Source organism: Fringilla coelebs (genome assembly GCF_963513975.1).
Source record: "Fringilla coelebs genome assembly, chromosome: 6".
NCBI lineage: Eukaryota > Metazoa > Chordata > Aves > Passeriformes > Fringillidae > Fringilla > Fringilla coelebs.
Window position 1 is genome coordinate 58,684,692 of NC_140034.1, and position 16,326 is coordinate 58,701,017.

General features: G+C 43.4%; 1 protein-coding gene across 1 annotated transcript; it reads left to right on the forward strand.

Moving 5' to 3' along the window:
* The first annotated feature begins 7,153 nt into the window (after nucleotides 1–7,153).
* DEPDC7 (DEP domain containing 7) lies at nucleotides 7,154–15,784 on the forward strand. Its single transcript, XM_084207573.1, has 9 exons — nucleotides 7,154–7,239; nucleotides 9,484–9,871; nucleotides 11,412–11,542; nucleotides 12,441–12,630; nucleotides 13,404–13,618; nucleotides 14,714–14,856; nucleotides 15,077–15,202; nucleotides 15,302–15,380; nucleotides 15,555–15,784. Exons 1-9 carry the CDS (start codon nucleotides 7,167–7,169, stop codon nucleotides 15,770–15,772), a joined length of 1,563 nt encoding a protein of 520 aa, XP_084063699.1. The 5' UTR covers nucleotides 7,154–7,166; the 3' UTR covers nucleotides 15,773–15,784.
* Nucleotides 15,785–16,326: the final 542 nt, after the last annotated feature.

A 16,326-nucleotide genomic window follows, 5' to 3' on the forward strand; every position in this document is an offset into this window, starting at 1 on the left:
AAAAATCTTTATTTACCTGCCACGTTCATGGCTTGATCAGGGCTATAAAATTGGCTGGGAGAGGTTTTCTGTATGGTGCAAAAAAAGTTTTTAACATGAATAACTTATGAATAATTAAAGAACTATAGGTATTTAAATTTTCTAGTTAATATGTGTCATAGTTTGACAATATGTTATCAGTATAAGTAATACACTTTTCTTAGAAGTTAGAAATTTGTTATTGATTTTAGGAGGTGATTTTTAGGTTTTTAAAATGCTGACAGGTGTAAATTCTTAGTTAAAAGACTTTGCAGCTGAAATTTGCTTATGATATTAGTAAATGCATGTTCTATGTATGCTTTGGACCTGGAATGTTAGGATGATTATATTCTTTGAATCTTCTAGGTCTATCTAGATATATTACAAGTGGAAATACTAAGAGAAAACTTATTAACATAAATTCCAGCATCTCTTTAGTACACAGTAGCCCATACCTAAGACAGAAGTGTAATGTTTTCTTAGGACCTGTAATCCAGACAGCAGTGCCAGGACTCATTTAGGGACAGTGGAGTCAGTCTCTGGTTACAGCATCTAACCATGCTTGAAGTCCCAGGAAACCTTCACTAGAGGGAAAAGTGGGAAAATCCACTTAACACAAAATCTTTTCTATTTATTAAGACTGAGAAATGGGGGCTTGTGACATCACAAGTGTGGTGAGGTTGCTGCATTTCCACTTCCTTGCCATGGGCCACCTGGAGGACCAGTGTGTGCCAGCTGCTGTGGCTCCTCCTGGAGTGTGGGAAATGGATTTGTAGCGAGCTCATTGGACAATACTCTTTTCTTAACCTAGAGATGGGGCAACTGAGTAGTGTTTTAAAAACTTTTAATCTATTTTTAGTCTTATGAGAAAAGTGAGACAATACAGACGTTGTAATTCACGCTATCACAATTAGAAGCTATTTTCTAATTACAGTACACTTACAAGTATTTATATCAGTTTTTTACTACACCATGCTGTATATACCTTAAAACTAATAATCTAAAACTACTCCTCGTAAGTCTTACTACAACACATCTTTTATAGTTCTATTTCTCTAAAGTATCTAGTCTTAGTTGTAAAACCATCTTTTGAAACTCTTTTCTAACTCCATTTCTCTCTCAACAACATCTGTCCTAATTCTGTAACATTTCTAAGGTCAACATTTCTTATCTCCAAGTTTACATACAAATCCATACAGGGTAAGCCTTCCATCAAGCCCTAGAAGCTCTGTACAAATGCAGCCCGTGTTCCAGCGGGGGTCAGTGTGCCGCAGCGCGGCTCAGCCTGCCCTGCCCTGCCCGCCGTGCTCCCGCAGACACATCGCTATTCCAGCCCGGCAGTGGAAGGATGGCGCTCCCGGACAATGCTCCCTTTGTCACTAGAACCTTCTGTCCTGGCAGCTTGTTTATTGTTCCAGGCTCTTCAGAAAGGCCAGGGTGGGATCCTTACAGATTTCACTTCACCCTAACATTTCAGAGCTGCCCTTCAGGAGTGAGTGGTGAGTGCTCTCACCCAGGCCAGGTGTGCTCTGGAGCAGCCTCTCTGTGGTGGGGCAGGAGCTGTGGTCGCTGTGGCTTCAGCGTGGCCAGCTGGAATCACTGTATCCCACAGAACCTGCACCTAATGATGCAGGGTGACCCCAATGTAGGGAATAATGTGCTCTGGCTCCATGGTTCAGGAGGCTGAACAATTGTTGTATTAAGCTATGCTATATTACACTAATACTATGCTATATTACACACTAAAGAGATACTATACTAAAGAATACTAAAGAAAAACCTGTGACTGTCTCCAGACAGTCACGACACACCTGGATCCAATTGGCCAATCAGTCAAAACAACCCTCAGCAGAATCCAATTAACAAATCACTTTGGGTAAACAATCTCCATAACACATTCCACATGTGCAAAGCAACAGGAGTAGCAAGTAGAGATAAGAATTGTTTTCTTTTCTTCTCTGAGGTTCTCACTGCCTTTCCCCTAGGAGAAGTCCTCGGGAACTTGTGCCTGCTGCTCTCTGTGAAGAGAGCTGTGGCCACACTGTGCCGTCCTCTTTTGTAGTTCCTGTGTGGATGGGAAATGGGACTAAGCAGAGTGAGTTTGTGAGTAACCTGCTCTGCATCCCAAGGAAGAGTGTCTGTCCTCTGCAGCCTGTGGTGCTCAGCCCCAAGCAATGCTGGTGCTCTGAGCTGCAAATGGAAGAACCTGTTAGTCAGTCCTAAGGGAAATTCCCTGTGCCAGCTCTGTAATCCACCCTCAGATCTGTCCAGCTTGTCAATCAGCTCTTTGCAATCTGGGAATAGCTGTTCATATTCTTAAATTTGAGATTACCAGAGAGGAGTTTTCCCATTTTTGTAGGTCACTTTCATTACTGAAAATCTTTTGCCTTTGTATCCTGAGGCATTGAAGTAGAGCAGATTTGATAATGCCCTGATAATTGTAGCAATTTCTGTAACAGAAGCTGTTGATTTTCTCTTCCATGAGGATCTCCGTGCAACAGTGAACCATATGCTGAACTTTAATTTGTCTCGACATTTGTCAATGGAATGGAGCAACATTTTAAGGGTTACTCTTTATAATGTACTCCTTTCATCAACTTCACCACTGTAATGAATACAGGCATTGTTGATATTTAAGTGGGGAAAAAACAGAAGTGTAACTGTTCTAAATAACTGGAATATTTTTCTGAATTTTTATGGTAATTATTAATTGCTTTGCTTTTTCAGAAACAGAAAACGATTGGGTTCAACAGATCCTGATGACAATGGCAATAAATTTTATGTACATATACATTTAAGCTGTGTTGATATACACTTAATCTTTAAAACTTTATTGCTGTGGGAAGACATTTGAAATCTAAAGAATAAAGTTTGGTATAGAAGAGAGAGCCTTCTGACATGCTTGAGACTTAAGAGAGGCATTGGAAATGCAGAGTTCTAGGTTAACCATTTGAAAAAGTGGGATGTAAATTCATTTGAAAATAGGAAATTGGATGGTATTGTTCTGCAAAAATCCCTCTTTATTTCCTACTCAATTTTCAGTGATAAGTCACTGTCTATTTTGGCATTTAAAATTTGAATAATAATTGGAGCACTGAACAATTCTGGGTTTTAGAACAGCTTATGTTCCAGCTTTGGTGTCCTTCCAGGTTTTTTAACTTCTAAAAGTTTAATGAAATTAAAACTTTTTCATGTGTTTTTTTCAAGAACACATAACATTTCCCAGTCACTTAACCAAGCATTGATCTGTTGCAGATAAAACAGCAGCACCCCTATAGAACAGAATAGAACAGCACCCCTATAAAATAGGATTTTTTTCTATTGATATGCCTCTCGTGTTTTTACTATCTAAGGTCTTATATCCAATTATTTCTCCTTTGTTATCTGGAAGACTAGTGCTCAGAATATCTGGAAATTACATGTGCTGTCACTTCCCCATCCTGGTTGGCAGCCCAGATTCCAGGTTCGTTATGGGAAAAGCTTTTTGCATTTTGCAGGTGTGCATCATTGCTCCCTTTGTGAGCTTCAGGTTTCTATTTTGCCTTCTCTCCTTCCATGATCAGACAAGACCTGAACATGGGTCTTTATCCTTTACCATCTTTATCCTTGAGCAAACACTTAATTGCCATGAGGAAGTTAATCAACAGACATGCCTGAAATTGTGGCTGTTGAATTTAAATACTCTGTTTCTGCTTTATGCTTCTAATTAAACCCTGCAAGTCTTACATGAGAGTCAGAAATTCTTGAAAACTGAAATTTTTAAGTTCTTCAAAACATAACCACTTTCTTGATCCTTTTAACATAACCACTCTCTTGATCCTTTTGTAGCTGGTAGGAGTATTTCTAGATGACCTGGAAATAAATGAAAATAGATTTTTATTTTGCTGTTCCTTGCTGTAAAAGTCCTTTATAACAGTTGAAAAGAATCTGACACAACAGTGGACTTTTGTTAGGACTGGGACTTCTGTTAAAAATACATTGGTCTCAAACGATTTTTAATGAATAAATTATTTTAATTGTGTCTTTGTAATTGGCATTCCTTTGTGCATCCTGTGTTCAGCTTTATGGAGGTTAATTGGGGGAATCTGCTGTGGAAAGGGAAACCAGTTACAGGGAGTTGTACTTTTATCCTGAGCTCTTTCCACCATGGTCTGAGGAATTCCCCCAGCCAAAAACATCCTGGCTGCACGAGGCTGCACTATTTAAAGTGACTAAATAAGACTATAAACAAATGATTATATAGTCAATAATTATGTATATATTAATAATTGCATAAAAGTTTAACTGTGCTTTAGGAAAGCATTTTATAATAATATTATTTTAAGAAATAGCAAAAGATGGCATTTCTGAGATACTGTCTGACCAGCCCCTGCCTGCCCCTGTCAAAACTGGGGTGTCAGGGCTGTGCTCACTGGCATAAAACATGAAGGCAAAGGCAGAAATCCAGGGTAGGCTGTTGATCCCCTGATGTTAAAAAACAAGAATAAAACCTTACAAATTTCTCAATGAGCAGCCCTCAGTGCATTGGCTGTGGCTTGCTCTGTTCCCTGCAAGCAGTGTTTGACAAATCATTTTCCAAGGTAAGGTGCAATGTTCTGATTGATGCACCTCCTACTCCAAAATGTTTGTGGGTTTGAATTCTCTCAAGATTAGGTGAACCACAGCAGGATGATAGACTGCATCACTTTATTTCAACAACTGTGCAAAAATAAATAATTTTTTAAAATTAAAATTAATTCAGTATTTATTGATTTGCAGTTATATTTTGGCAATGCATCAAAAATTCTAGCATCAAACTGCTGCAAAAGCAGGGAATAATTAAACAGTGAATTATATGTTATTTTATTGGGTTCTTATTGGCACCTGTGAATCAGGACTACTTTTTTTTTTAAACATCTTCCCTTCTTTCCCCAGTAAATAAATCTCTGTTAGTCACTTCCTATTGTTCAAGAATCAAGATGAACTTCATTTTTTTTTTCCTACAGCTTGAATAGGTTCCTTTCTCTGTGCCCAGAGACTTAGGCCTTCCTTATCTGAAAAATTTCACAAAAACTTCCGTTTTTAGAACTCCCTTTATCAAATACTGTACTCAGGCAATGAAACATGAAGAAATGTTTGTCTGCCACAAGTCTGTGGTACCTAGTTGCCTGTAATAATTTTTCACAGCTTCAAATGCAGTGCACTGTCTATTTATTTGCAAACAATGAACAAACTTGCAGCACCCTACCTGTAAGTGTGACAAATGAGGATAGAAGAAGGCTGCCCTGAGCTTCACTGGGTAGCAAACATCCTGCATTTCCACCTGCTGACACAGAATTTGAGGCAGAACAGGCTAAAGTTCAATAATCTGATGACTCAAAGTGAATTTTTGAATCACTTGTAGCATGGTATTATTTGGTCTTTAATGTGCATTACCTTCTTCTGAGTCTGTGTACCACAGAGATCAGTTTGGCTTTGTCTGTTCCTATGGAAATCAATCCAAAAACCATGAATGTTGTTCTAATACACTTCCATTGAGTAAGAATATCAAAATACTTGATTCTTAATAGAAAATTATACACAGTAGAAAATTATGTTGGATCTCTCAGCAGTTTGCTGTGGGCAGTAGAAAAAACCACTTTTTACTCTGAAAATGAATTTATTTTTTCAATTCATTGCAATGAGAAATGCCAGCTGCCATAATGAACAGCTCATGGAAAACATCACAAGAAAACTTCAACCACATGTGCTGTTCAAGCTGTGAGTCCCACAGGAACAGCATTCAGGTGTTCAGCCATGGTCATGGACAAGGCCTGTACTCAGTTAACCCACAGAAAGAGATCTGGGGTTTGAAATGGCACAGTAAATAAGGGGGAAATAAAGAGAATTGTTGAAGAGAGACGTGAAGCTCCTGGAGTGGATCCAGCTGAGGGCAGTGAGGATGATTGGGGGACTGGAGAATCTGTTTCAAGGAAAGGCAGAGGGAGCTGGGCCGGTTCAGCCTGGAGAAGAGAACAGAGAGGGGATCTCATCCATGTGCATAAATATCTACAGCCAAGAGGATGGAGCCTGGCACTTCTCAGTGGTGCCCAGCAATGGGACAAAAATGGGCAGAAAATGATCCGCAGGAAGTTCCACCTGAACCTGAGGAAGAACACCTTCACTGTGCAGTGATCACACACTGACAGATTGCCCAGAGATATCCCAGACCCATCTGGCCACAATCCTGTGCCATGTGCTCTGGGATGGCCCTGCTGGGGCAGAGAGGCTGGACCAGGTGTCCACTGTGGGCCCTTCCAGCCTGGCCCACCTGGGATGTTGTGAAAGCCAGCATTTCGTGTTCTTGTCACCAGGGACACGTGTCCTGCAGCCAGGAGTGCAGGTGGTGCTCCCAGTGCTGCAGGAGGCGTCAGGGCTGCTCTCACCTGTGTCAGTTCCCCATCCAGGACCTGGGGTGCTCTCACACCAGACCTTGACCTGCAGCACCAGTTCTGGGCAGCATTCCACCCTTCCCACAGCAGCCACTTTCCTATGGATACTGCCAGTCTTATCTGCAGCAATGGGTCCACTTCTGGGCTCCTCAGTACAAAACAGACATGGAACTATCAGAGAGGGTCCAGTGGAAGGTCACAAAGATGGTCAGGGCTCTGGAGCATCTCACTTAAAAGGAGAAAGGACCTGTTCACTCTGGACATGACTGAGAGGGGATCTCTTCAATGCACATAAACATCTCAAAGACAGGTGACGAGAGGATGGTGCCATGCTATTTTTGGTCACACCCAGGGACCGGATGACGAGCACTGGCATAAATAAACTACAACACCCCAAGTTCCACCTCGCTACGAGAAGAGCTTCTTTCCACTGAAAGCGGCAGCGCACTAGAGCAGACACTACAGAGCCACCCGAACGCGCTCCTGTGCCCCCTGCTCCGGGTGACCTCGCTAGGGGGATTAGACTGGATGCTCTCCAGAGATCCCTTCTACCCAAGCCGATCGCTCCGCGGCTGTTCAGGGGAGCCAAGCCGCGCTCGGGCGGTGCCGGGGCGGTCGCTGCCCTTTCAGCCCGGGCCCGGGCACCGCCCCGGGGCGGGGGCGCGGCAGCTCCGCCCCCGCGGGGCCGAGAGCCGCGGGCCCGTCCGGCGCGGCAGAAGCGCGGAGCCGGCGCTCGCCATGGCCACGGTGCGGGAGAAGGCGGCGGCTCTGAGCCTCAGCGCGGTCTGCAGCCCCGCCACCCGGCCGCCGGGTACGGCCGAGCACCGGCACCGCGGGACAGGGAAAGGGAGCGGGAGGACCGGGATTGGTGGGACGGACGGATGGGACGGCTCTGCCCGCCGTGGGATGCGGCTCCCCGGCAGCGGCAGCTGCGCTCGGCGCCTTTCCCGGCTCCGAGAGGTTCAAAATTTGGCCGCGCTCCGGCGCCGGGAGCCGCTTCCGCGGGTCCCCGTCCCGGCTGCGCGCCCGCTCCGCCAGCGGCAGCGGCGGCTTCAGGCTGGGCGGCAGCTCCGGGGACCCGCGGAACCCTGCCCTGCCTGCCCTACCCTGCCTGCCCTGCCCTGCCTGCCCTGCCCGCCGAGCTGCCGCCGGGGTGGGTGCCAGGGAGGCTCGGGCAACTCCGTGGCCCCAGCGCGGCTTAGGAGCAGGTGCCTCGGTAGCGCACCGAGCGGTGAAAGGACGCTCGCTGGGAAGTGGTTTTGCTCTTTCTCTTGAGCACCTTAACTTTGTAGAGACTTGTTGATTTAATGCCGCACTTCATACGGCTTTCGTCAGAAAAGATCCGAAGGCTCTGTGTGTGTAAGGAAGCGCTGATAAGGCTGTGAGGAATAGCTAAGACATTGCAAGTTGTACGTGTTTGTGTTTGCTGTAGAGATAGAAACCAGTGTGGTTGTATGTTTGGTGCTCTCGGGTTTGGGGTTCTTCTCTCCCAAAGAGCATAGCTGGCTATTGGAATGTAGGGCTGGAAGCGAATTCTGTGTTCGTTGTGTTTGTTCTGCCTTCCTGAAGGTGTCATCGGGTTAAAGTGTCAGCAGTTGTGTACCTTGTCCGTCTTGTACTTTTAAAGCTTTGGAAACTGGAGGTTCTGGGAGACTTCTACCTTGGCTGGTTCAGTGCTGTGTATTAAAAAGCTGCTTTGCTTTGCTTTTCTTGTTTTCTTTTTTCTTTTCTTTTTCTTTTCTTTTTTTTTTTTTTCCTTCTGGCTTGAATACTTTCAGAAAGAAAAGATGCTGTGTTGGTGTGTTCAATTGGTGGTGTGTTCCTTGCTTTCTCTCCCTCTTCCCAGTCCTCACTGCCCCTCTACCTTTCCTTTTCCCCTTGCTTATTTACCAGTTTGGGCTTTCTTGCAGCTGGGGATCAGCTGAAAACTGATTCCCAAACTGGAATACACCTCTGTAACTGAAGCCACTTCAGACTAAACAGAGCAGAAAAAAACACCTCCTGCATCTCTGTGGAAAACGCTCATGGTAATATGTTCCAGAAGGAGTTGCATGTTGTTGTTTTTTTCAAACACTGCCTTGCACTGTTAATTCATTTGGTTTGAGGTCTGTCACAATCCCAGCTGGCTTTCTGTAGGATTGCTGCCAACTTCTCCTTCCATATTTTGTCCTTCAGCTTTTGATTTCTCTCTTCTTCCTCTGCTTTCACTCTTAGTAAATTATTCATCTGACTTACTGAAAAACATGTTCTAATTCTAGCCTCCCTGGTGGCTGCAGCTCTCCCCAGTTGGGTGCCACCTGCTTAAAAACAAACTTGGTGTGTTTTTGAGTCCTTGTGGAGGCTGAGTGTAGCCTCAGGTCAAATTGTTGACTGCTGGCATTTTGTTCTAATCAGACTGGTAAATGAGTAATAGTTCAGTGGTTTCACTGGGGGAGGGCAGACGGGCTGGCTTACACGGAAGTGGCGCTGGGTGACCCAGCTGAGGTCTCTGCTGGAGCCCTGCTGGCAAAGGGCTGTCTGGTGGGGTCGGTGTGGAGTCAGTGCCACCTCCAGAGAATCCGTGCACTTGATAGTGGTGTGCTCAGCGCTGATGTTGGGTACCTTGTGTGTGTGCACAGTCCTGGAGCAAGCAGGGTTCTGAGGAGCCTCTTCATCCCTGCTTCCCCGCCCAGCTGTGTTGCTCTGGTGGTGTGGGGTGTGAGGAGTGCATGCAGCTGGTTTGTGGTTGTGGGACTTGTGTGCTTAGCGGTGCTTCTGCAAGGTTGACCAAGAACACACAAAAGGACAAAGTGAGATGCTGTAAAACCTCCCGGTTGCAACGCTTTAGGCTGGTGTAGTGAGGGGAGCCACCAATGATAGAGAGGGAGGGAGACAGTGGCGCAGAGCAGGCAGACTGGCTGAGGAAGTAACACAGTGTTAATGCCTGAGCAACCCGAGCCAAAGTGGAAGTCTGAAAGATTTTTAAATCCTTTCGAGGTTGACGAAAGCTAGAAGCCAGGAAGGGGGCTGTTCTCTGCGGCTGCGGCATGAATTCAGGCTTTGTGTGTGTTCTCAGGCTTCAGCCTGGCGCAGAAGCCGTTCGGAGCGACCTTCGTCTGGAGCAGCATTATCGGCGCTCTCCAAACTCAAGTGGAAGTGAAGAAGCGCCGCCAGAACCTCAAGAGTTACCACGACTGCTTCATTGGCTCGGATGCAGTGGATGTTGTCTTCGCCCATCTCCTGCAGAACAAGTATTTTGGGGACGTGGATATCTCCCGGGCTAAGGTGGTGCGCGTGTGCCAAGCGCTGATGGACTGCAAAGTGTTCGAGGCCGTCTCGACCAGGGTCTTTGGCAAAGACAAACGCTCTGTGTTTGAGGACAGCAGCAGCAGCCTCTACAGATTCACAAACGCCTCCAACCAGCCAGAGCTTGAGAAAGATTACCAGCAGTGTACCCCGCAGAGGTTAGTAGGTGGAGGTGAAGAGAAATTTTTTACAAGGGGAAAATATTATGTGTTCTTGGGGAGAGAAGAGAAAACTTGTACGTTTAAGGGGTAAAAATAGACACTGCATAGATGTTTGTGAAGATGTGGGTGGAAGACAGGTAGGAAAGAGCAATTTGAAGAGAGTAAACCACACAGCCTACATGGTTGCTTGTTTTCTCTGTCTGTTATCACCTTGCCTTGGGGGAGGGAGGTGAGAGGGTAGAAATTAAGTGCATTTGCATACTGATCTAAATCATTATAACCAGCTGGAATTCAGGTGTATCAAACAGGCTAATGCAACAGGGCAATCTTTAGTCACTGCACATCTAGCTCTGGCATAAACCAGTAATCCAGGCACCTTCTAAGAAAAAAAAAAGTTTTTTCCTTTCACCATCTTTGCTTTGCTACGCTTCCAACTTAGCTCTTTTTTTAGCTCTTTCTTTATGCATGTATAGCTTCTTCCCAGGCTGGTAGCAGGCTGTTCTGCTATTGCACTCCATCCTAGAACCAGAGCAAAGTGCAATGGTGACGTTTTGTTTCCCTGTCTCTTTAGGAATGGGTAAAGAAATCCCTGGTGCTAACTAACCCCACACAAAGCAGAACATGTAGATGCCACTTTGCCAAATTACTTCCCTTCAAAAGTTTTTGTGTTCATCTCTTCGCCTACTCTGACATGTTCTTACAAGAAACTCCGTGGATGTATTTAATGCAGTAGTTTTAGCAATGTGCACTTTTGGAAATCGTAAATGGTATTGACCCAAAATTCCTTATTTGATTGACATGTTCATTTGAGTAGCAAATGTGAACTTGAGGGCATCAACTCTGATGAAAAAAGTAGAGGAACAGAGATTAAAAGTATTTCCTTTGTCCTGCTTCTCCCCTCTCTCCCACTAGCTCTTGTTCTGTCCTAAAGCATACTGTCCCAAGTCTTTATTTAAAAAGAGAATACATCAGAAATTAAGAGCACTTTAATTATATGTGGTATTTAAAAATATTTCCATCACAAGAGCTGTTAAAGTAAGACTTAGGATATATTAGAATAGAACAAACAGTCATTAAACAGGATTATCCCTGTTTTATTAGTGTAGAATGAAGGTGTTTTTCTTCTGGGCAGGGCATAGATCCGTCGGGTTACATTTCTTCATTTAGTCAAAGGAACAGCTCTATCAATACATGCATATCTGTGTCAAAGACAGTGGACATCAAAAAGATTTTGGAGTGCCCTAAAACAAAGAAGAGTTGGGAATTGAAATCATACAACTGTGCTTGGAGGAACAGTAATTTTGTGGCTGGAGTGGTTCTGTTACATGCAAATAGTTTTTGCAGGTATGATACATTCTCCTGGGTGACTTGGACAGAGGAAGTGTCAGGCAAGGGAGACAAGGGGGATTATGTAAATATCTATACAGGGGAAAATGTCTGATCATGGGACAGTTACCCATATCTGTATGTTGCATAATATATTTGGTTATCCATATATGTGGTTAGATATATATATAAAAGCTGGTTTTAATCTCAGATATGAGAACAGCACGTTGCTCTACTCTACCCCCTTCAAACCAGAAAGCTTGGAGGATCTTTGGGAAAACCTAAGTCTAAAGCCTGCAAGCAGCCCTCAAGTAAACATCTCGGACAGCTTGTCCCGCCGAGGTAAGCCAAATAATGTCTGTGTCAAATAATATCAGATAAGCCCTTTGTCTGTGGGAGAAGGAAAATCCACCTGCAGGACTGGGAAGACTTGTGCCCCTCAGGTTGGAGGGGAAGGTAAACTGACACTCACAGTATTTTGGTTTGAACACCATGTCATGAAAAGGCAAATTATATTTATTGCAGGCTTGCCTTACGCCTTTTTATTTCATCAGACAAGAGGCATTATCTCTTGATTGAAATAAATCAGCGTTGACTTTTGTGGAGAAGAATATCCAATGTGTAGAGCTTGACTTGAGTTAGAAATATTCATAGTACTCAGTTACCTGCACTACTTGTGCTGGTTTTAGTCAGGGCAAATAGTCTGCTGTTAGCTGGAAGTGAATTGTGTGTCTGCACATCTAGCACTCCTTTAGTATTGTGTGAAAATATTCTTGACAATTCACTGCTTGTCTTTCAGACCAAAAGATGATCTAATGTGTTTTTTCCTTTGGTTAAAAGTGCTAATGCACCCTAGAAACTGCGGTTTCATCATGGGGAAATATTCAAGGAAGCTGTGATAAGGAGAGTGTCACTGTTGTTCTTTTTTTTTTATCCCTTATCTAGAACAAAGATTGTTTGCAAATTAGAGCACAAAGAGTGTAAGGCACTTCAGACTTATTCGAAAAGCAGTTCTCCCACACTTGTAGCTAACTAAACAAATGGGTAATTCTTGCCTTTTTGTGGTGATAAAAGGTACTTCAAGCTGATAAGAGCCACATGCTTTGCTACGGCAAGTCTCTACTTTGGTAAAATCAATCTGTTAGGTTAGGCCTGATGGGAGAAAGGGGAGTTATCTTCCTTGGGATCAGTTTTTGCACATGCTGAGTCTCCCTGTGCTTTGTGTATCCACCCTTCCCAGTTATTAATGAAGTGTGGCAAGAACAAACAATTGCTCGCCTGCTGCAGCTGGTCGACCTCCCTCTCCTGGAGTCTCTGCTGGAGCACCAGGAAATCAGACCTCAGCTGCCAGAGCCCAGGAAGGCAGCTGGGTATGTCATCACCAGCAACTACCTGGACAGAGAGATCCTCAAGGCTTTCAGTGACTCTCAGTAAGTAATCATTGCTGTTCTCTGCAGCTCTGAAAGACTTTCTACTTTCAGGGGAGTGTAAAGCACAGTTGGTCTTTGGGGGGATGTAGCAAATGTAGCAGTCTCAGTCCTGCAGAAAGGATGTGAGCAGGTGCTTTTTTTCCCTGTTGGACTTAACTGGAATAACTGGTAAATAACAATTGCTTAGTGAGAATGTCTGCTGAACACTGGGATGGGTTTTGAATGCAATGACAGTAGTTGATGGTATTCAGAGGGGAAATTCTTTGCTGCATTGAGGGAAGAATCAAGGGTTTGTAATCATGAAAGTTTTTCCTGGAGACATTGCTTGTGAGGAACTAGTTTAGTTTCTCCTACTGTATTCAAAGAGTGTTGAGCTTGAAACTGTGCATGGAGTTGAAAACATTCTCAGAAAAACTTGTACCAGTCTGAATCAGATCAAGGTTCATGTTTCTGTTTATCTAGCGATAATTGTGTCCTTATCCAGCAGAGGACATGATTGACTTTGGGTTTTACTGCTTGGGACTGTTTACTTGTGGGTTACTAATTTTACATCTTGATTAAATACATAAGAAAGGGGCTTATGCCTGTGGTCTGCCCGAGTGTGTCAGGTGAAGTGTCTTGTGTGTGAATTTCCAATGGGTTTTAGTGCCTACACATGCAGTTTTCAGTGTGATGAAGGAACCAGTCTGCCTGCTCTCTGTGGAAAGCACTGCAGCCAGCTCTGAAGGGCATCCACAATTAAAGGTACAACCCCAAACCTCTCTGTCTTCCAGGACAGACGAGTGGCTCTCAGCAGCAATTGATTGCTTGGAATATCTTCCTGATCATATGGTGGTGGATATTAGCAGGAACCTGCCTGATCAGCCAGACAAAGCAGATTCCTGGAAACTGCTGCTGTTTGAAAACATTGGGAGATACTACAGCCAAAAAAAGGAGCCACTCTTAAGCCACGCATCTGAAATTCATTTAGGAATTGCAGAACTATTAGGTAAGTAAAATAGAGCTGTGTTCCAATGCTTATGTGAGATATGTACTAAGAAACTGAGTGTTTACCTCAGGAGCCAAGATTAAAAGCTGACTTCTACTAGTGGTTTCTTGTTTTGGTTGGGTTTAGTTTGTTTGGGGGTGTGTGGTTGGGGTTTTTTTAAATTTCTAGTCATAAAGACTGTTCTTTGACATTTTGGTTCTCGCTGTATGCAGTTCTGTAATCATTGTTCAGGTCTATGTAGAATGGCTGTGAAACCAGAGTGCTATAATTTGGTACTAGCTGGTATCCATGGAAGTCAGATATCCATGGGAAATGAAATATAAATTTAGCCTAATAGTAAATATTTAGGCTGTAAGAGCTAAACTGAAAGCTGTAGATGCTTGGTACCACATTGACAACTTCTAGTTTTTTCTTCTTTACTTGTTTTTTAAATTTTGTTTGAACAGCATTTTAGAAAGCTTTTGATGTTTTAGTTCTCAACATTTTATCCCAGATCTTATTTCTCATAAGTTCTCTGCCTTGATTGTTCTCCTTTTTTTATGTTAACTGGAATACTTTGCATTTATATCCCATTCTTCCCCTCTACATGATAAAGGATATTAGTGAAACCTACTTCATTTAAACAATTCACAACTCTAAAATGACTATTCTGCATAGTGAGGCAAATTAAAACTTAGCAAAGTTCTGCAAAGTAATTTGCAATTAACTCATCAAACTAGCCCATGTATCTAGGACATATTCCTCAGTTTTTGTGAGGTCTTTATTGCCACAAGCAGATGTTCTTCTTTTTTTTTTTTTTTTAATAGAACCATTTTCTTTTTTCAGTATTTCTCACCCCCTTTAAGATGGCTGAACTGTAATTGAACTTAATTACAAGGGAGCTTTAATGCCAGGCTGAAGGCCTGTGTGTGGGATGTTGTCAGAGGCTCTGCAAGCAGCTCTCCTCAGCCTGGGAGAGGTTTCTGTGAGAATGGGTTGCTGTGTTTGGCCAGTTCTCTTTAGAGAGATGGGCATCTCTTCAGTGGCTAGTTCAGGTGTTTTATGGTAACATTTATTTAAATGAATATGGCAATGGATCCCTTTCTTTCTCTCCAGTGAATGGGAAGATGGAGCAGTCTTTAGAAGCTGTTCAGCTCTATCTGAAGCTCCTAGACAGCCAAGTCAGGGAGGAGTTCAGGAGACTGCTGTACTTCATGGCTATTGCAGCACATAATTCTGAGCTCAAGCTACAGAAGGAGGTAAATCTGAATTCTTAACAGTTGTTTTACTCTTTCTGAAACCCAGACTGCCCAGGTACTGGTCAGAAAACATCTTTGTAGTTTAAATTTGTGACTACAGGAAAAGCCATGTCTCAGAAGAACAAAGGGGGTGCCCTTCTTATTGGGGGACACCAACTCTCCTCTTGGAGAGGAGACACCAACTCTCCTCTTCTGGTCATTATTTCCCTTTGTTCTTTAGAGTGACAACAGGATGGTTGTGAAAAGGACATTCTCTAAAGCTATTATCAACAATAAAAACCTATCCAGAGGGAAAACTGACCTCCTCATCTTGTTCCTTGTGGACAACCAGAGAGATGTGTTAAAGGTAGGAGCTAGAAAATGGCCAGGTTTTGTTTATCTGGTGTGTTCATGGAGAACTGCCTTCTCTAAGCTGCTCTTTCATTGTCCTCTCTTTCTGTTCCAGATCCCAGGGGCATTGCACAAAATGGTCAGCAATAAACTGCTGGCCCTGCAGAAAGGCCAGGATCCCAGCAAGATATCAGGTAACTCTTCACACTGAGCTTTGTAATCTTGTCATGTCCCCAAATGAGAAATGCGTGGTGGAGAAAAGGCTTGTAACAATGACTGATGTGATCTAAAGGAGGGTGGGTCCCTGGAACCTTGAGGGTGGGTGGAGTGTGGTGATAATCCTCTGAGTGTCTCACCTTTCCTTTCAGGTTATACCTTTTGCCAAAAGCTGGATGAGAGAGAGTATCGCTCCAACACAGAGAAGACCACAAAAGATGAGCTGCTCTCTCTATTGAAAGCTATTGATGAAGATTCAAAGCTCTCTGACAAAGAGAGAAAGAGGCTGCTAGATCAGTTTCATAGTAGTAATCCAAGTATTTTTATGCAGTATTTTGGAGACAGAGTTACTAATATGTGTAAATATTGATTACTTTGTATACCCCAGCAGTGAAAACACTAATATATTTGTACATCTTTTATATTCGTGTATCTGCCTAATAAAGTTATTTTGTGGAAATTGGTGGAATTTATGTAATTATTACCAATTCTAACAGTAACTGAGTTTGACCTTTATTTATAGCTTAGCTTTTCTTATTGTTAATTGCTACAGGACCAAAATAATACTTTCTTTTCCTCCCCAAAAGCCAAGCACTCCCTCTATTTGAGTATCAAAATCACTGAGATGGAAGACACCCTGAATGAAATCTCTCTGACACCTTTATATTTTTTTCCCTAATTTGCCTTGGATTAGGTGAGCATGACATAACATTGATCTTTGACTTGCTGTGTGCTGGAGAGAGCTAAAAAACATGATCTGCTTGATATTGCACAGCTTTTCTTCAGGCTTGCCAGCCAACTAACCCATGTGTGTGACAAATTACTGTGCTGTTTTAAGCTTGGATGGCACCATATTGAGGACTTGGCTCTCCTGGGGTGCTAAAGTCAGTCTGGAATTTTGAGTCAGTCTGGCTTTGGTTGCCA

Bases quoted from the DNA above. Each gene is read 5' to 3' on its own strand.
- DEPDC7 (XM_084207573.1), top strand. From the start codon at position 7,167: ATGGCCACGGTGCGGGAGAAGGCGGCGGCTCTGAGCCTCAGCGCGGTC. The intron at 11,543-12,440 runs GTAAGCCAAATA...CACCCTTCCCAG, and splicing joins GGACAGCTTGTCCCGCCGAG to TTATTAATGAAGTGTGGCAA. The intron at 14,857-15,076 runs GTAAATCTGAAT...TTTGTTCTTTAG, and splicing joins AGCTCAAGCTACAGAAGGAG to AGTGACAACAGGATGGTTGT.